Here is a 21,795-nt window from a genome sequence, read left to right as displayed (position 1 = left end):
CCCCTGCTGGAACTATAGATTTCACTGATCCAAGAGGTCCCCTTAGTCCCCGGCCTCCTTGAATACGCCTCTGCATTAATTAATCAATTAGTTGGTCAAATTTATCTGTGTTACTTTGTTTAAGTGGATTGAGCTAAATTATCTGCTGGAAGCCCCAAAAAATTCGTTTTTATTTTTCCTCTTTTGGTAACCATGGACATGGAGATTGGAGATCAAGTTTTTAGACGGGGATATTTATTATTTATATCCCCAAGAGTCTAAGGTGCAGTAATTACCCTCAAGATTTTAGGGGAGTGGGGGGTAATTACCACCAATAAGCCTCTGTCATCTATTTCACAATAAATTGATTATTTCAAAAATTTCAGATAGAATGCTTGAAAATAATTGCCCAGTGTAAAACTACAAAAATTAAAGAGTTATTAAGTTCCAACAATTTCACATAGCGTGCATAGAAGAATTCAACCTGTACATAGCGTACATAGAAGAATTCAAATTTTACATAGCGTACATAGAAGATGGGAGGGATGAAGAAGATTTGGAGGGAAGCTGCCTCACTCATACTTACTGCTCATACACCCCGTACACTCAGTGTTGTGCAAAGGTATCATTTTATAAAGGATCAAGACAGTCGGGTGTATAAAAGGAGTTTGGCTTGAAACCCCTTAGAAATCATAGATGTCACTTACCCAAGAGAGTTTGCTGAGCCTCCATACCTGTTATTACCCTGAGAATAATTCTTCTCCTGAGCCAAATGGTGAATTAATAAACTCTATATATGAATATTTTATTATAACTAATTGTAGTTCTCTAGTCACAGCTTGATCCAAAGGTTAACTGCAAGCTCTCAATTTAAAATCTTAAAGAATTTTGCTGATTATTACTTGAAAACTGAAGCTATAAAAATTGCTTTAAAGTTAAGGCTATCTAAAGGTATAAGTGTGTATGAAATCAAAACGCCAAGGCGTTGCTACACTTTAAAGTTGACCCAGTCTTAAAAATTGATGTGTTTAGTTGCCTATGTTCCACACAAAAAAATAGTAGATTACTTTTATCAAGGGATTTCCAAAATATTTTGACAATCAAAAAATTTTGAGGAGAAATTCTTTAATTTTGACATGCCACTGACCTTCACAAGGTAATTTAAGTTAAGACCATTTCCATTAAAATCATTTCCATGGTTCTTCCGAGTTCCCCAATCAAATTTGAGGCAGGGGCTCATGAGTTATGATCGGACATCCCCAAACAAACAGACAAACAGAGATTAATACTTCATAAATATAGATATATGATATATGCGGGCTATTGAATGATTCTAATGATAATTTTATACTCTTTTCTCTCTCTTATTCTAACTTAACAATAATCCGCTAATTCCTTCCAAAATGTCGTCTTCACCCCTAATTAACATTTTTATCCACCAATTCATTATTATCTTATAGTTTTACACACACATATTTTATTCTGTCTGTATCTGTATTCTAAACTTTATATTTTATTCTGTCTGTATCTGTATTCTAAACTTTATATTTTATTCTGTCTGTATCTGTATTCTAAACTTTATATTTTATTCTGTCTGTATCTTTATTCTAAACTCTATATACAGCTTATTCTCTTCCAATACAGTGGTTCCCAAAATACATCTATTCCTACTCAATCTTACCAATTATTCTAACTCCCAATTCACCAACCCTTTTATTATATTAACATTCATTGAATCCCAATCCCAACTCCCTCTTCAGTTGATATCCATTCCAATTTCCAACCTATTTTACCTACTCCCAATTGGTCCCTATCTAATTCATTCCAACTTCCTAATCCTTATTCTAATCCCAATTCGTCCAATCCCAACATTGGTTTATAGTCGTTTGGGATCCTCATAGTTTGGGATTTCACATACATAAAATTTTAAAGAAATGTTTTATATTATTGTTGACTTTTTACATGACAAATAACAATTAGCAAACAAAAACTGATGATATAAATATATATTATTGTTTCATAAACACTTTTATCATGTACAAATCGACAATCATGTATGGTTACAGAAATAAAAATGTAAATTAAAAGAATTATTTCTCTGTTCCAATCCTACTCCCCCCCAATCTCGTCCTAATATACTTTTTATCTATCCTTTTTTAACATATCCTTGGTTTTTTCCTGATATTCCAAAATCCTTGTCTACATACTTCTATTTTACCTTTTAAGCATTTTAAGCTTTTCTCCTTTCATTCTCTACTTTTTACTCAGCTATATGGGTTTTCTTTGTTAAAGTGCTTAGAATCCTATCTGTTTCCTACCTACATGGTCTGGTTGGCTAAGGGATGATTATGTCCCAAAACAAGAACTTTTAATTGAATGATGTATCAAATTATCAATTTATCATTCAGTTTAAATCTATGCATGTTTATCTTGTGAATTATAATTTACTATGCTTGCCCTGAAATCAGGGTTCATGCATTAAACATTCAGTACAAGATGAACTAGAGAAGAAAGAAGAACAAGTTGTAACCAAGAATTTGATCCTGTCCAATAAGCCTACACGCTAGCTATGCGAGTGTAATCATATAATGAAAATTTAACAAAAATATATTTTAACTCTTCATGTGTTGAGATATACCAGAGAGAAGAGAGATAGTGTCTAATTGTGTCTAAATAATTAGTTAGACTAAAGGATATAATTTCAGCTTCACCCCCCAACCCATTACTATCACATCAATCTCTAGAACAAAAGTATTGATAATTTTCTAATTTTAAATAAATTTTTAAAATTTCTATCTAAACATTGTAATTTCAGTGTTTTACCTGTACAGGATTCTCCTGACTGGAGCACTATATTTGATTACCAGGTATTTTAAAAATATTAAAATGTTAAAGGGATTGTAAATGTAGTTTAAATATTGAAATGTTAAAGGGACTGTAAACGTAGTTTAAATATTGAAATGTTAAAGGGACTGTAAACGTAATTAAAATTAACCCTCTATGCAGATATGGCCATGCCTAATTCACAAAAATACCCTTAAAAGCTTTGATTAGATCTCAATGTTTATCATTTTGAAAACTGACTATTTTCTATTGTGGTTTCTCTACAAAAATGACATGCACATTTTTACTGTAGGAATACACTTAGGAATTGTCAGAATTTAAAAACTTTTCAAACCTAGAAAAACTTTTCGTTATTGATCAGATAATGTTGCAATCAAAGGAATTTTTGCAAATTGGACATTGGCATCTTTAATGGAGGGTCACTTGAAATTATGCTGACAGTTCACTTAAAGCCAATGTACTTCTAGTTCTTCTAACTATTTAAAATCATAACTTGAGTCCAAAAGTCGTCTTCCTTTTTTACAGCTTTCTGGCATCATTTCAATTGTTTCTTTAAGAATCTCATATCATAAGGATTTATTCTATTTGCAAAACAATCATTAGCAAATTTTAATAGAAAAAAAAATTTCTTTAGAAAACTTTATTTATGGCATAGTTGTATAATTGAACTGCAATGCAGACCTTGCTTCAAATATAGGAGTAAATACATTTACTTGCTAACATAGTTTTTACATGTAAACTATCCAGGGGTAACGTAAAACTAACATTTCTTCATCACTGAGTAAAGGTTTAATATAGTACCTAATTGAATGGTTCATGAGATCCATTATTCTTAAATATAAATCGGAAAAGAAATATAGGAATACACTTTAAGAATATTGAATGTAGAAAAAATAGTATGTGTAAATTCACAATTACCGGATTTTCTTGCGTAAATTCAGAGTTCCCTTTGTTTTGTAAATTTAGAGTTATGAGATTTTTTTGCGTAAAATCTTGGATTTTTTGTGTAAGTTTAGAGTTCCCAGATTTTTTTATCTACATGGAAGACAATATTTGTTCAGGTCTTGATGCTGCGGCGCAGTAGCAAAAGCAAATTCATGCCAAGTGCTTATGTGTTTCCTGGTGGAGTTCTGTCCAAAGAAGATCTTAGCCAGGTAAAAGCATTGATTTTTTATTGACTTATTGACTGACTGCTTTATTTGATGATTGCTTTATTGATTGATTGCTTTCTTGATTGATTGCTTTCTTGATTGATTGTTTTCTTGATTGATTACTTTCCTGATTGATTGCTTTCTTGATTGATTGCTTTCTTGATTGATTACTTTCTTGATTGATTGCTTTCTTGATTGATTGCTTTCTTGATTGATTGCTTTCTTGATTAATTGATAGATTAAATGTAGAATTATTATGTATTTAGGATTGGATGAACTATTTCCAGAGAAAAGGAAGGTCTCAAGATGATTTAGAGGAGCTTGTTCTTGGTAATATAATTTAGGGGTATATATTTGTCAAAGGAAAATGTTTTGCAGAGACCTTTTATAAAATAGATTTAACAATTACTCAACTAATCGACTACTGTTGATTAGTTTTAAAATGAAATTTATCAATCTATCATTAAGATAAACCTGACCGGCCTTTGTTAATGAGTTCAGAGGATTCAAAGGAGGCCGTTCGGAGGGATATAGCTTTCAGGTGAAAGAGTACATTATAAAGTACAAATGAAGATGTCTTCAGTTATGAAATAAATATTTTAAGATTTATAGCATTCAGGTCATAGAGTACATATTTGGAGGGATTTATTGTAGGTCATAGAGTACATATTAGGTCATGAAGAACATATTTGTGGAGATTTAGTGTTTAGGTCATAGAATACACCATAAATCTAATGTTAACAGACAATTTAATAATATGTTTATAGACTGACCGCTATCCGAGAAACCTTTGAGGAATCTGGCATCCTGCTTTACATGGACAAAAACAAGGTTAATGAATACATCAAAATGTCATTGCAGAAACAGTTGGGCATTGTTTTTTTTAGGTTTATCGTTATTGTTAACATTGTCATTGCCATTATTATTGTTGTCATGGTTATTATTTTGAAAATGAATTTATGTTCTAGGAAGGAGATCTAGCAAGTGCTTATACCTTCAGTGAGGAAATGGAGTTGGAAGCTCTTAGGAAAAAGGTAGAATAAATAAATAAAATAAAATAAATAAATAAATTTCTTGGTTTGTGTAAAATTAACTAAATTTGATCTTAATTAAAAAATAATATTGTTAACATTGAAAAAAAATGAAAATTTTCTACCATACACAAAATAATAGAAAGATCAACATAACTGTGTTTTAGATAATGATTTTATAATGTTAAAACAATTCTTAATATATTATACAATATTTTAAATGCCTAAATTTGTATTACTTAAAACTTGTTTCTGCCTTTTTAACTAGAATCAATTATTATCTTTAAAGAATCTGAGTTTATTGTTTGTTGTAAGTTTCATAACTTCAATATTACCGCATGAGCTGACTGTTCACTGTTTCAAGTACAGTGCTTAGTGAACATAAGTCAAAGTGTACAGTTAATTGTTTATAAAAGGTACACAATGACCCCAGTGAACTGCTGAAGTTATATCAAGAGTTGGACTTAATCCCAGATCTTTGGTCTCTAACAGGTTCTAATATTAATACTCTGCTATTAATTTATCAACCTAATTGTTTTAACCATATTTTAACATTTTTTGCACTTATGGGCACAGTTCTAAGCAATTCCGTTTGCACAATTCCGCGCGACGGAATTCTGTTTGGAAACCCATTATATGAGCCTGAACAAAGTGCCTGCTGTAAGCTAACATGAACTTGACAGCATTTCAAGGTTTAACCATCAACATTAAGATCTCCGGCTACGACTAAGGAATCCTAGACTTCTAGGGATGTTATTTTTGTTAAGAATGGAGTGGTTGGTTAACTGACAGATCTCTATAAACAGTGAATTACGTCATTTGGTAAATAGGGATGTTATTGTTGTTAAGAATGGAGTGGTTGGTTAACTCTGACAGATCTCTATAAACAGTGAATTACGTCATTTGGTAAATAGGGATGTTATTTTTTGTTAAGAATGGAGTGATTGGTTAACTCCGACAGATCTTCATGAGCAGGGAAACAGAAGGTAATTAATACTTTTTAAAGTAAATTCATTTCTTAAAATATTTTATAACAAATTTAAAACAGAAACTAAAAACCTAAAAAATAAAAAAAAATAAGAATGTTCTTATTTGAGATTTGACACTCTGTTCTACCTCTGCAACATTGGGAGCAAACCAGAGACTGTCCTGGACAAGGAAATTTACATTTTTTGTGTTGATTAAACAAAATTCTTAAATATTTAAATATGCTTCTTCCTCTGTCTGTTCTTAGTATTATTGTTTTGACTGTGTTTGTAATTTGAAGTGACACACTTTATTTTTATATTCCGATCCACAACCTAATCCTTATTCAGGAGAAATGAGATATCCTTGATTTTCTGGCTGAAAATTGATGATAATTTAACCCTCTTTAAAATGCAAAGCAATGATATATTTCTATACTTGCTCAACTTCAGGTTTAATTAGACATAAATAATAGAATGTCACTAGAAATAACGTCATAATTCCTTTAAACATTTGGAAATACAAAAATGGATGAAGGCTGAAATATCTGCGTTGGACTGGACTTATCCTGGAACCATTCTTCATCAGTTTTATTCTAGACAACTTTGGTTAGCTCCACCCCAGGTATACAGGGTTAAAGAAATACTTTACCCCCCAGGTATACAGGGTTAAAGGAATACTTTACCCCCCAGGTATACAGGGTTAAAGGAATACTTTACCCCCCAGGTATACAGGGTTAAAGGAATACTTTACCCCCCAGGAATACAGGGTTAAAGGAATACTTTACCCCCANTTATTTTATTTCTAGTTTTCTTTCTTAGCGTCTTAAACGAACTGTAAGATATATCTCTTCTACCTGGAGATTCAATGTAAATATATCTCTTCTACCTGGAGATTCAATGTAAATATATCTCTTCTACCTGAAGATTCCATGTAAATATATCTCTTATACCTGAAGATTCAGTGTAAATTTATCTCTTCTACCTCTAGAAATATGAAACTTTTGGTAAATTATTGATTTGATGAATTTATAATATTTTTTTGTTTCCAGGTATCCGGACCAGCCCAACTATATTGGAGACACCAGTGTAAAACAATTAAACTTATTCAAGGAAATTTATTTATTCCATAAAAAGGGAATGTTCATGTAATTCATGTAACTCACCAATTCACAACCATGGACACTTTTACATATTTATCTAAGAGCGAGACAGGGATGCCTGAAATGGGATCCTTTGTATCTTAAAATATTTTAAATTCATTCCTTCTCTGGTCCATTCAGAAATCGTAAAGTTAATCTTAAAGAAAACCCATCAATTTTCCGACAAAACAATAAATCATTCCTTCTCTGGTCCGTTCAGAAATCTTGTACTGTACTGTATTGTACTTTACTGTTTTGTACTATACTGTACTGATCTTGTACTAAAGGATACATATGACTGTGTTCCTGCTGTCAACTGTACACCCGCACATGGTCACGTGAATCCATTAGAGTACAAACACTTCCAGGTAGGTTCCTTCAGTACATAGTCATGTACACATAGTGTATACTGTACAATCTATAGTTTACTGGTTTCTATAAGTAAGATTAGTTTAAAAAGTTGTAGGCGTAATGTTTTGAGAGAACCATTCTTTTTTTACAGTTTTTGGTTGCTGTTTTACTATTTTTCTACTGTTCTCAAATTTTAGGTCTTTTGGATTTATCAAATTGTACAAAAAAATCTGATCATTTTTTGTTTTTCCTTGACCAAATATTGATTAATTCACATTGAGAACTAAATCTAACGTGTACGTACATCCAAGAAAAATAAAAGCAAGAGCAAAAATTAGCCTGGTTTGTAGGTTATTTAGCTCTGTGCACATACAGAAATATTTACAAAAAGCCCATTTCAGCTTCTCCCACGGTCAGCTTTAGTGCTAAAACTTTCAAAACGTTTGTAAAAAAAACCTTAAAGCCATGATAAACAAATTCACCACTTTGATCAGCATCTATCTTTATGGGTTTTTGAATAAGAGGCAAAGATAAAAATTGTTTTTCCTATTTTTAGCCTGAAAAGGCCATAATCTTAACAAATATTGGTCGATTTTGTAGAAAATACTTAAAACCTAGCAGGAGCATTTACTAAACAAATTACCAAATCTGTTTATCAAGATTGTAAGATGATTTATAGATATTTTGAAAGCTCTTTTTCTAAATCTGACCATGGGAGAAACTTAAATGGGCTTTTTGCATATATTTCATTTTTCCATGGAGGCCAAAATCTTGTGAGAGAAACGGATCTGGAATTTAGAATTATAATTTTTGCCTCAAAAGAAGGGTGGGGGGGGGACTGATTATTCATTTTATTTAAAAAAAATATATATATCGACAGTAATTAATACATCACACCATTTCTGGTTGAAAAAATGTTAAATCTAAATATTTAGACCAAAACCTGGTCTGGAGAGTAGATTAAATTCTCATCTGTATCTGTGGGCAGTTAGTAAGAAGATACAAAATGTCCCACCAAACTTTACAATAGGAGACAAGTTATTATGGTCGTCTTTGATTTTAAAATTAATTTGCGGCATTCATCTTGAAACCAAAATTTAGAAGTAACGTTTTAGAGATGATAATCGAAAAAAATCCCCTAGTTCTGGAATTTTCAAAAGGTGGTCTGATTTTTTGTGCTTTCAATATTGCCGTAGATTTGAAGAATTTTGTTAAGATTGAAATCTGAGCACATTAAAAAAGGCAGACCACATTTTGGAAATTTTTGAACCAGGAGATTTTTCTGATTATTGTTTCAAGAATCATACAGGTAAAAATAGGTTGACGAACGAATGCCGCAATTTATTTCAAAGATCAAAGACGATCTTCAAGTTGTCTTTTTACTGTCAAGTTTCGTGGGACACCCTGTACATTCGGGAAATATTAGATGTATAGTTCCTTGTGCAATAATATAGTTATTATTTTTTTAGAAAATAAACATTTGTTTTCAGAATTTTATTTTATTTCTAGTTTTCTTTCTTAGCGTCTTAAACGAACTGTAAGTATAACTTTCAGTGACCCTCCAGGCAACGAGGGTAATGCCTGATTCACATGGGTACCTCTGAAACCTTTGACTTTAAGATTAAAATGTATTATTTCGAAAACTTGTTATTTTTAATTCTTGTTTCTCAACAAGAGACTGTCATTGTAATTTCAAGTGACAATACATTTTTAGATTAATCATTATCTTATAAATGACAGAGATATTTTCATTTTTCTATGTTGAAAAGTGTTTAATTTTCATAATTTTCTCAATTGGGTACTGTTGTGAATTGGTTTTGCCAAGTTGTTGTTTTTTGTTTAATGGAGATTCAATTGAAATTTTGTCTTTAGTCCCTTAAGATAGGTTTATATTGTGACAGTTATTCGTCGTTAAGACAACTTCATGTAGGACGTGGAATTTATGTAGCACGTGGAATTCATGTAGCACGTGGAATTCATGTAGCACATGGAATTCATGTACCACTTGGAATTCATGTAGCACGTGGAATTCATGTAGCACGTGGAATTCATGTAGCACGTGGAATTCATGTAGCATGTGAAATTCATGTAGCACTTGGAATTCATGTAGCATATGGACTTCATGTAGGACGTGGAATTCATGTAGCACGTGGTATTAATAAAGCACGTTGAATTCGTGTAGCACTGGGAATTCATGTAGCACGTGGAATTCTTGTAGCACGTGGAATTCGTGTAGCACATGGAATTCATGTAGCACGTGGAATTAATGTAGCACTTGGAATTCATGTAGCATGTGAAATTCATGTAGCACTTGGAATTTATGTAGCATGTGGACTTCATGTAGTACGTGACATTTATGTAGCACGTGGTATTCATGTAGCACGTGGAATTCATGTAGCATGTGGAATTCATGTAGCACGTGGAATTCATGTAGTATGTGGACTTCATGTAGTATGTGGACTTCATGTAGCACGTGACCTTTATGTAGCACGTGGTATTCATGTAGTACGTGGAATTTATGTAGAACGTGGAATTGATGTAGTACGTGGAATTCATGTAGCACGTGGAATTTATGTAGTACGTGGAATTCATGTAGCACATTTATTTATATTATGGATGTTTGCATTTTGTTGTAGTCCAGTAGAAACTTTTTCTGTGTACTTATTTTTTATTATCATCAACAATTAAGACTCGAGTCAATAATAAAAAATACTCAAAAAAGAATATATTTAATTTGGCAACTTTTTTATGAAATTCACCTTTTTTATAATTAATATTGAAATATATTAAGTTGGATAAACTTGGTTTACTACTTATTTAAGTTTTAGACTCCGAGTTTATATTGTCTAATAAGGTAGGCTATAATAGGATTATACTTTGTAGTTTATATTATCTAATAAGGTAGGCTATAATAGGATTATACTTTGTAGTTTATATTGTCTAATAAGGTAGGCTATAATAGGATTATACTTTGTAGTTTATATTATCTAATAAGGTAGGCTATAATAGGATTATACTTTGTAGTTTATATTGTATAATAAGGTAGGCTATAATAGGATTATACTTTGTTGTTCATATTGTATAATTAGGTAGGCTATAATAGGATTATACTTTGTTGTTTATATTGTCTAATAAGGTAGGCTATAATAGGTTTATACTTTGTTGTTCATATTGTCTAATAAGGTAGGCTATAATAGGTTTATACTTTGTTGTTTATATTGTATAATAAGGTAGGCTATAATAGGATTATACTTTGTAGTTTATATTTAACGTTATTTCTATTTCCGGTTGCTAGCTAAACCAGTTCCGGTTTCAATTTGAGAAAGATGACTGCAGTCATTGCGAAGAAGAGCAAAAAAGGTAAAAAAAATTAACATACAGTGTGTTAAAAACAATCATCTTGGGAAAATATGCGTGAAACTAGGATAAATTTACATCTTTTTAAGATATCTTCTTTGCTACTTTTAAAACCATAGGTTTTTTCTGAACATTTTTTATCAAACTGAATTATTTTCTTATATTCTTTTCTAGATTTTGTTTTAAACAAGGAATATGTTATTTTAAAGATTTTGTCACAAACAAGGAATATATTATTAATTTTCTAGATTTTATGGTAAACAAGGAATATATCATTTTCTAGATTTTGCCACAAACAAGAAATATATTATTTTCTAGATTTTGCCACAAACAAGAAAAGGATGATTGGACTGGAAAATTTAACACTAAGGTAAACCACACTATCAACCCTATCCTGGTTGGTGGGGGGGGGCGCTTTTTCAGCCCCCTCCTCATGGATTTTCTTAATAGCTAAAACAGTTCTTGCTTTTAAGTCCACCTGCATCTAATTCATTTTTTCCCGACAGTTACTTGTTAACTATATGTTGCTTGATATTGTTACATTATTAAATTGTTAATTTGTGAAATTGTTAATTTGATAACTGTATTATAAAGTTTATGCTTTGATATTAAAACTAGTGAAATAATCTCAACATAACGTTTCATTTTTTTTTGTGCAGAATTTTAACTATCTCTATATTTTTATTTTTTAACAAACAATCGATATATTTTTAGGACTTGGCTCTAGCCAGGAACCAGGGAAGAGTGTTTTCAAACAACTTTAAAACAAAATCAATCTCTTTTTTAACCAAATAAGATGTGGGCAAAGAGAATAAAATATGTATTAAATGGGAATTTAGAGAATCCCTTGGTATGAATTTTTTCAGTCCCTTTAAACTGAAAGGGAGTTCAAAGTGTACAAATCATGTAAATATTCACGAACTATATGCAGTAGACCATCCATTTCAATTTATAATTTTTTGAAGGCTGTTAAATAAACTTTNTGAGTAAAATTGGTTGGTTAAAAATGAACAAAGAAAACTATTGACGAACATCAGTTGGAACATATTTGTAGAACTAAAATGATATTCCAGGGCCCAAAAGGTTATATGTGAAGTACACCTGCAGTATGGAAACAATACAACAAAATGGCCGTTTTACACTTTTTTCTAGTAAATTCCACTCTAATATATATTCTATTCTCTTTGTTTTTAACCTTAATGCGTAATTTTAAGAGACTTGACATTCTAAGAGAATTGCCCGATTCTCAACAGTACCCTACCTTAATCTGATCAAAATGGGAAAATAATATCGTCTTCATGACTCGGAAAAAGTTTAATTCTGATACTTTTTCCTTTGCTTCTTTTAAGCAAGAAATTCACAAATTACTTTTGCGGAGAAACCTCAAGTCAAAATAGACAAAAAACATTAATGTATAATTTAACTGTATCAGACAAAGCTTTTAAGAGTACTGTTGTAAATCAGGCATTGCTATCTTTACCTAAATGCAAGGAACTATATACAGGAACGCCCAACTCAGATACACGCAAATTGTGTACTGTACAATGTGGGAGGAATGTAAACAAACCCAGTGCCCCCACAGAAGTTGAAGGCAAAGGACTAAAGCTCTGATGTGATATTACAGTTCAACAAAAAAAAACAAGTTATTATATCAAGTTAGAGGGAATACATATGATTTTTGGCTTTCTGGTCAATATGGAAAATACAATAGCAATATATTTTTATTCCACCCCTTGGGCCCTTTTTCCCTCATTAATGATGCGTTGCCCCTGAATTCTTTGTTTTGATCTCCTCCCACTGCAGTACACAGATTTGACGCATGAGATATGGCGGTTCCTTACCAAGAGCTTTTCTTACAGTCACTTTAATATTTATTTTGGCAACACACTTAGGAGGGAGCAGAGAAATTTCTCACTAGGATTGACAAAGAATTGGAAAATCTGCAGGTAACAAGTAGGGTTCTTCCGGAAATGATCCGGAATTCCGGAACCTTTTCAAAAATCCGTAAACATAAATTCGGTGAAAACCAGTTAATATTTTTTTGTGTGTTTTCTGAAACTGTTCTTTAAAACTTTAAGAGATTAAAGCATAGAGAATAGAATATATATTAGAGGGGTATTTAGTAAATCTCTCGGTATGAATTTTTTCAGTCCCTTTCAGCCTGAAAGGGAGTTCAAAGTGTACAAATCATGTAAATGTTCACAAATTTTATGCAGTCGAGTACATTAATACAGTATGTTCCCTAGACTATCCATTTCAATTTCGAATTTTTTAAAGCTGTTAAATAAACTTTATAATGAATTAGGTGAATAAAAAACATCATTTGATTTATAGTTATAACGGAAAATCATCGTTTGTAAAGTGNAAAATAATATTTTCTAAAAAACACTTTTTAGAAATAAAATATCAATATTTTCGTAAAAATATTTTTTTTTTATTTTTGAATTTTTTATAATAAAATTTCATTTTTACAAAAAATGAACCTTTTTTCGATTTTATCATTTTTTTACATTTTTTATTTTTTTTTATTTTTTATTCTTCATCTTATTTCTTTCTATTTATGTTTTCATCTATCTATCTATTTATCTATCTATCTCTCTCTCTCTCTCATAATTTGAGCCAAACCCAACTAATCGTACGATCTAGGGTAGATAATCTAGGGTAAATCCACCTGGCAGGATTTATTAATCGTGCGATTTGGCTTCAACGAAGCAGCCTAAAGCCGTTTTACACTTTTTTCTAGTAAATTCCACTCTAACATATATACTATATTCTCTTTGGATTAAAGGGAGTACCTGACTTCACATGGTATACTATTGATTATTGTTGAGATTGGAGACCTATCTAAACCTCATTATTTCTTCGGTTAGTGTACTGCAAATTACTGCAGTACACAATAAAAACTTAGTTAAGGATGCATAATTACTGTTTAGCATCTGATCATTTAAGTATTTTCTAGAATATTATGTTTAATTGATTTGTTTAAGGCGGATAGAGCAACAAAAGAAGAAAATATGAAGCCTTGAACCATACCCTGAAATCCAGATCTTGAATCTCTAATATACATCAGTGTACTGTACTGGACTGAGCCGGTATATTGCCATCCATACTTTTTGCAAACATATAAATTCTTTTTATTCAGAACATATTAACTAGATGTTGACAGATTTATATAAAATGTTTAAAGTTAACAAGGGCGTATACAGGGGGGGGATGGGGGGCAGTGCCCCCCCTAGAATTCTGCAAGCCTTTCACACTTTTCAAATCTTAACTGAAGAGTGAAGAACACAAAAAAAATAAGTTTGCTTTTCATGATTATTATAAAAAATCAAAATTTTAAAATATATATAATTACAGTGCAGTGCTCATGCTGTAACCAAGTTAACCTAACCAACCTAACCTAATTTTAACTTTTAAGTTCACAGAGTACACAGAGTTTAGTTGGGTTCAGAGAACACACAGTCTGCATACATTTGTACAGCTCACACACTTTACATTATATGCTAGTCTTATTTAGTAGTGATGTGAGTCTGTTAAAAGTTGCCGTTGTGACTGGTATCTGTGAATTGCTGATTAATAATTATCATGAATCAAATACTGTTATTTATAAGCCTTGAGTTATCATTCATTCTTAGATTGCAGCAATTGTACTCATAGAATTTAAGTTTAAGTTAAGTTTTTATTTTCAAAAATGTCTTTTACTATCTCTAGTTTAAATACTAAATATACCTATAAAAGTATAATAAAACTGTCGATTTTTTAGAAACAATGCTTAGAAGGTAATTATTTGGACTGTATGTGTGCCTTTTAAGTATCTTATACTTATGCCTGATATCCAAGAAGCCAAGTGTTATGAATTTACAGTTCGAATTTTGCGCTTCGCGCACATCTTGCCCCCCCCCCCTACATTTATTTCTGTATACGCCCTTGAAAGTTAATGCAATGAATGGGAAGGACTCATTTAACTGGCTTTCACTGTTTTTTATCACCATGAAGAGACATAAATCTTGATATATTTTTACATATTTATATTTATCTTTAATAATTCTTACATTAAAATGTTTGCATAATAATTAAATACCAAAAAAATTTAAACACATGTACCGTATAGTAAATATAATGTATCTTATTTTTACATGTTTACATAGATAGAATATTTATATATATATGTTTTATGAAATTAATCTCGAATAAAAATTACCTAACAAGTTTTCTAAAATAAAATTGTTTTGTTTTACAAACGAATGTGTTCAGACTAAATTTTTTGTCATTAAAACTATTTTTAGCGCAAGTTTTATTCATTTATTTATTTATTCATTCATTTGTTCATTCTATAGAGGACGTGAGTCAGACTCTAATGAAAACGCATAAATAACTTTCAGTGTATATATTTCTTATAACTTATTACTAGAGGGTTCAGAATAATAGTTTATATCGAGATCACACGTGTAGATGTTTTTCAGTACTGTGCCCCGTATCCGTTCTATCTCATTCTGTTGAATCCTGTGGAACTTGTTTAACGCGGCCAGGCATCGTCTTCCACAATTCATTCATTTATCATTCATTCATTCATTATTCATTCATTCATCATTCATTCATTCATTCATTTATCCATTTTTTGTAATTGACCGTAGAGTCTATTTCGAATCACTTGAAATGGCGTAGAGTCTATTTCGAAGAACAAAGTTAATGAAATTTACAAATTTACATTATAGTGAAATTTGAACTGCTTTGATTTGTTCAATGTAAATGGTCCAAAGTAAACAATTCAACATCTTTCAAACGGAATCAATCCATCAGAAAGCTTATATACAAATATATTTAAAATCTACAGGTTTACCCACAAAGAATGAGTCTTTTAACTACAAAATTAATTGATCTGAAGACTAAGTTTATTTTTTAAATAATATTTCTAAGATTATTCTAAGAAATATTTAAAAGTTTACAGCTGTATCTATAAACTATAAAACTCAGGCCCAGCAATGGTTTATGATTGCACGAAAAACATTCGAAGAACCCGCCTCAATTTTTTTTTTTTTTAATCGTTTGCTAATTAAGGAAGAAAAAATGCCACTGACGGAACAAAACTGAAAATTTTAGAATGAGATATCCTTAATCCCGATTACTTAATCTGAGTATCCAATGGACACACTTGATTTTCTTCTTAAACCGTTCTTTCTTGGATATAGTTGAGAAAAATCAAAAACCAGTTTTTCTAAATTAAAGAGTTCCTCCCGTTTCTGTATATAATCTTAAATGGCGCGCAAAATTTCAAATTTATTGGCTTCATATGCGCGACTCTGATTGGTTGAATTTTATACACTTTTCAGGATACAAGTACAAGATTAGGTTAGTCTCGATATTAAGAAAAAGAGAGGATCAAGCATTAATCTCAAATTCCACTATTCTAAAGTTTTCAGTTCTGTAAGTAGATCTTTATCTAGCTACATTTAAAGAGAGATATAAGTCTTAAATATTTTTTTATCATATTCACAAGTAACAATTTATTAAATTCATATATACAAAAATATATATTTTTTTAACAGATAAATCTACGAGAACAGATAAATTCTTTATTGAGGAATGATAAAAAATCATATTAAAATATATATTATATGTATTTTATATGCTTTTATTGACTTTATATATTATTTACACTTGGTCAAAAAAATAATTAATTTAGCCTTGCGAGGGCTCGAAGCCTACCCTGCCACAATAGTTTTTCATCCGAGCCACATATTCCTCATATTCTCCTGCAAGCCACTTCCTAATACTCATCCTTGAAATATCATTTAGAAAATAAATCACCACATCATATGCTGATGTTGCTCGGACGAGAAAATTAGGAGAATGTGGCTCGGAAGAGATAATGTTGTGATTGGCTTCCTCCCCTCGTCTTACTACGGGGGGAAAGCTAAGAATAAAAATTTGTTATCTTTAATTTCGATTGAATATAAATCATTTATAAATACTTTATTTTTAATCAGAAAGACTTTTTTATTCACCAGTACAGAGTACAGTACTGTACAGTACCGTACAGTACCGTAACGCACAGTACAGTACAGAACAGAACAGTACAGTACAGTACAGTATAGTACAGTACAGTACAGTAAAGTACAGTACAGTACAGTTCAATTCTATCATTTCATTCATTCTTTTTTCCACCATGTCACTTAAATCAATTACTTCAAAAGGTACTGTACGTCCTTTTAGTGTAAGTCATGCCTGATTCACAACGGTGCCCTTTCAACATTTTCCGTCGTTTTTCTAGCTTCTATTGTTTCTCTCATCCACAGTTGAACATTACCAATTTTTTGAAGATAAATCATACAAGGGTTTTCAGGGTACCTTTGTGATTCAGACATTTCAAACTATCAGACATTTAGAAACTACATCTACATTGGAGAATATCACATTCTGCTTTTCTGTTAAATTTTCAAAATGGCCGCTTTTTTATCTCTTTTTTTAAGTTTGGGGGTTTGTAAGAAATATCGTAGTTAAATCGTTTACGTTTTTGCCTTTAAACTTATAAAGCAGACATAGTTGGGGGGGAACTGTCATTGTTTTAGAGATGTCCAATTTTTACGAAATTCATGGCAGCAATTAAAAAATAATTCATGCCCCTCTAGAAAGAACTTTTGTCGAATTACAGAAATTTTAGAAACTCCAGAATGCCTCTCTCTGCACCACTGCTGAATATCACCTGAAAAATATCAATAATTTTATTTTGCTATATTCAGTTTGTAATTTAATANGATAGATAGATAGATAGATAGATAGATAGATAGATAGATAGATAGATAGATAGATAGATAGATAGATAGATAGATAGATAGATAGATAGATAGATAGATAGATAGATAGATAGATAGATAGATAGATAGATACCGTCTTAGCTGATCTGTAAAGTTGAGCATCTTCTCGACCCATTTATCCAGCTTCTTGTCCTTGGCCTCCAGCAGGCTCAAGCTTACCTCATTAGACACCCTGCACACGAGAAAAAGTTAGTTGGAAATATCCCCGCTAGGTGTCTCTCCTACCCAACAGGAACACTTTGTATTTCCGTTAAAGGGACTGTTGACACAATTCCAATTAATATCAGAGCAGATTTACAAATAATAATTTTCAGAGAGAAACACAAGAATATTTTCATCCCTTTAACTCAAACAAAGGTATAAAGGGAGCTTGTGCGAATAAGTCATGTCACATTTTCGAATGGAGTGTCACATGAAATTACTTAGAAGTTTTCAAAATATCTAATTTCTCGCGGGAATATCTCTTTCAGCAGCTTTAATCATAAAATATTTTGGAAATAAAGTTTCGAATGTATGAAAGTATGAAAATGTAACTTGGTAAAAAAATTGGGTTTTTTTGGAATTTTTTTCTTATCCAAAACAATTAGTTAGTAAAAACTTATTTTTATAACATTTTAAATTGGTTAATTTGCATTTTTTTTTTCAATGGAAAAATAAGGCTGGAATAAATGCCTGTAAGCAATGATTAAAATAAAGAATGGTAAAAAAATAACGTTATGAAATTTTAAGATATAAATTTTGTAATGATAAATTTTAACTTATAAAATAGTTCAAATAAATTAATAAAAGTCTAACAAAAAATTAATTTAAGAGGATACCAAATAACTCCCGGGGTATTGATTGATCGATAGCAGGCTGACAGAACAAGGAGCTCACACCATGCGTTGATCAGCAGGGATATTTGATCATCTATCTACAAATTAATCAGCCGTTACAGTCAGAGAAAAAGAGCAATCTGTCAATTATCAGTCAATCAATTGAATTAGGAAAATCAATCAATCAATCAGCCGTTACGGTCAGAAATAAAAGATCAATCTGTCAATTATCAGTCAATCAATTGAATCAGGAAAATCAATCAATTAATCAGCCGTTACAGTCAGAAATAAAAGATCAATCTGTCAATTATCAGTAAATCAATTGAATCAGGCAAATCAAACAATTAATCAGCCGTAACAGTCAGAGAAAAAGATCAGTCTGTCAATTATCAGTCAATCAATTAAATGAGTCAAATGAAACAATCAATCAGTCAATACACTCAGACATAAAGATCAAACTGTAAATTAATAATCAATTAATAAAATCAAGACAGTTAACCAATCCATCAATATTTTTATCAATTAATCAATCAATCAATCAAAAACTTACCAAAATGTTCTTGAACAAGGGAAGACTTTTACACCATTTAACCAGCTGGTAAAGAAGTTGATCCGGCATTCCAGTCGTACCAACTCCGCCACGAGGCTCTGCCATTCTGGTCAAACCAACTCCGCCTCGAGGCTCCTCCAATCCGCCATGGAAGTGTTCTTCCAGTCTTCCGCCCTTGTCAGTTGCAGCCAAGCTTCGCCGTTCTGCTGTACTGCTAACAAGGTTCAAACCAGTTCTAAAATACAAACTTACAAATAACTATGAAAATTTTGCCTAACCTATAAAATGTTGACAAACTATGATTTTTGGAAAAAATTATAAATATACCCTAAATTTGTGATGTAACACGTTTAGATTATGATCATTGGATATTCATGATCATCTCTAGTCTCTCTTGCTTTTGCTAAACTACTTGATTTAATTGTGTAAATAACCTGTGATATTGCTGCTCCCCTATAGATTGCAACTCCTCCCTGCTCCCTGCGCCTAACAGCCTTTGCTCCATCGGGCTCTCCTCCAAAGGGTTTAGTGTCCCGGTCAGGTTTGGTTTGGAGTTCCTACAGATCCTCTGTACTGATCCGTCTTTACCCCGGTGAGAAAGCTGGGTACCAAACCAAAGATGTTCAACATTCATGATCTCCTAGATTTTAATAGAGATAGTTTGGAAATTACCAATAGCAATCTACCAACCCAGAGACCAAATTTGAAGAATTTGAGCCATGTCTCAAATTTGAGTCGCGAATTAAACATGATTGGTTCCAATTGAAATTTAAAGCTTAGTCTGGAGGCTGAATCCCTTAGTCTTGTTTTAAAATAGACTTAACTCTTAAGAACATTTAGTTCTAGCATACCTGAAGGCTCAAGCATTATTTAGTCTCAATTTTAGAAATCATGGCGTGGCCTCTAGGCTCTTAACTCTTAGAACTACCAATATGCAATGGTCATTAAGAAAAAACCACAAAAACTAAATCTGAACTAAATAATGACATTTTTGATAAAAACACCCAGATGAAAACATGTTTTATTTGGAAAAATTAATGTTTGGGAGTTGATTTTGAGGCTTTATGCACATAACTGTAAAATGTCACCCTTGCATTAAAATAAGGTATAAAGATAGTCTCAACAAACTTTGTCGCCATTTTTGCATTAACCCTTTACAGCGTCGTCTTCGATGCTATATCGTCGTCTTCGATGCTATACCTGGAGAAGGTTTGGTACCACAGGGATACTTGGTTTAGAATCTGGACTTGACACACCACTCTAGAACAAGAAGGTGTAAACAAACTTTATAAACATTCTTTAAAAATCTAAAGGGCCTCCAAAATTATCAGGAAAATCTAAAAAAGTCAGCGTTTCTAGAAGTTTTCTACTTTTTTGTACCTCTTCATTAAATTTTAAGTTCTTTTAAAACTTCTTGTTAAACTTACTTCTGGTATTTGTGTTAAACTCAAATTTCTGTTTGCTGGGATTAATGTTTACAATAAATAAACTTTCGGTTTCTGTTTGCTGGGATTAAAGTTTGTTTATTATATTTAAGTTTCTGTTTGCTGGTAAAGTAAGTACAGTTTAACCTAAAACTTTGGATATATCAAAAGAATTTATAAAATGTCGTCTTCTTAAACTACTAAAAATGGAATTCTGCAGATATTTAGTTTTTAAATAGAATCAAATAGAATCTATTTGTATTTCATGGCTATTCATTTATTTTTACAATTTCTGAGATTTAGGTATAGCAGTAAAAAACTATTTGAAAAATTGTCAAGACGACATTTTATAATTTCGTTCAATATCTCCAAAGTTGTGTGAAAGTGTGTAGGAAATACCTGTGGTAAGGTGTATGAACACTGGTAAGTGCTTCTCCCTCCTCTAGTACGGTCTTCTCTAATTGCTTCCAGTTTCATCCCAGTTTTTAAACATTTCTCAAATCTAATTAAAAACATTTCTCAAATCTAATTAAAAACATTTCTCAAATCTAATTAAAACATTTCTCAAATCTAATTAAAAACATTTCTCAAATCAAATTAAAAACATTTCTCAAATCTTAATTAAAAACATTTCTCAAATCTAATTAAAAACATTTCTCAAATCTAATTAAAAACATTTCTCAAATCTAATTAAAAATATTTCTCAAATCTAATTTAAAACATTTCTCAAATCAAATTAAAAACATTTCTCAAATATAGTTAAAAACATTTCTCAAATCTAATTAAAAACATTTCTCAAATCTTAATTAAAAACATTCCTCAAATTTAATTGAAAACATTTTTCAAATCTAATTAAAATATTTTTTTTCTTCATTTTTTTGTATTTGGAATTTTTTTGTTTTCCAAAATAATAATTATTTCTTTCTATTATTAAAGGATCTGGATTCTGCGAATTTTGTTATACTTTTATTATTTTATTTTTAAAAACTCGTTTTTGTTTTAGTTTTTTCAGGCTACCCTAGACAATATGTCGGACATTTTTATATTTTTATAAAAGCAGATATTTATTCTGAACAAACAAATATCTTGAAAAAACAATGTTGTTAAATCAATCAAAATGTAGAATGATTGTTTATCAGTTTAAAAAAAAAATGAATAAAGAAATAAAAATAATTGAAAATTAAAGAATAAATTGAAAACAAATGCTGAGCGAACAATCTTGTTAAAAGAAGGTTCATGTTATTATTAAAAATAATTAAAATTGACTAAAGACTGACCTACATGCTAATGTAATAAAGACTGACCTACATGCTAATGTACTAAAGACTGACCTACATGCTAATGTACTAAAGACTGACCTACATGCTAATG

The 21,795-nt window shown here is 31.0% G+C and overlaps 2 protein-coding genes and 1 long non-coding RNA gene across 3 annotated transcripts in view; 2 read left to right on the top strand and 1 right to left on the bottom strand.

Annotated features, from left to right (window-relative positions):
* Positions 1–344: 344 nt before the first annotated feature.
* Positions 345–6,658, top strand: LOC111717170 (nucleoside diphosphate-linked moiety X motif 19). Its single transcript, XM_023492680.1, has 11 exons — positions 345–601; positions 2,795–2,846; positions 3,885–3,977; positions 4,241–4,304; positions 4,443–4,515; positions 4,742–4,805; positions 4,943–5,008; positions 5,422–5,497; positions 5,940–5,991; positions 6,103–6,163; positions 6,509–6,658. Exons 1-11 carry the CDS (start codon positions 516–518, stop codon positions 6,641–6,643), a joined length of 822 nt encoding a protein of 273 aa, XP_023348448.1. The 5' UTR covers positions 345–515; the 3' UTR covers positions 6,644–6,658.
* A 730-nt stretch (positions 6,659–7,388) lies between these two features.
* LOC111717180 (uncharacterized) lies at positions 7,389–11,564 on the top strand. The gene is made up of 4 exons (XR_002768702.1): positions 7,389–7,480; positions 10,759–10,823; positions 11,139–11,190; positions 11,535–11,564. It is a non-coding gene; the product is annotated as an uncharacterized LOC111717180 (long non-coding RNA).
* Positions 11,565–16,499: 4,935 nt separating this feature from the next.
* Positions 16,500–21,795, bottom strand: part of LOC111717175 (nuclear hormone receptor FTZ-F1 beta) — a gene marked incomplete at its 5' end in the record, with an annotated part of 6,415 nt that continues 1,119 nt past the window's right edge. The window contains 8 exon segments of the mRNA XM_023492685.1: positions 16,500–16,599; positions 17,496–17,523; positions 17,659–17,807; positions 18,454–18,548; positions 19,001–19,235; positions 19,435–19,640; positions 20,201–20,260; positions 20,824–20,926. Coding sequence (XP_023348453.1) covers positions 16,500–16,599; positions 17,496–17,523; positions 17,659–17,807; positions 18,454–18,548; positions 19,001–19,235; positions 19,435–19,640; positions 20,201–20,260; positions 20,824–20,926 — 976 coding nt within the window.

This window comes from Eurytemora carolleeae, unplaced genomic scaffold (genome assembly GCF_000591075.1).
Source record: "Eurytemora carolleeae unplaced genomic scaffold, Eaff_2.0 scaffold1515, whole genome shotgun sequence".
Lineage (NCBI taxonomy): Eukaryota > Metazoa > Arthropoda > Copepoda > Calanoida > Temoridae > Eurytemora > Eurytemora carolleeae.
The sequence above is the reverse complement of the archived record's forward strand: the minus strand, read 5'-3'. Positions and strand labels throughout refer to the sequence as shown.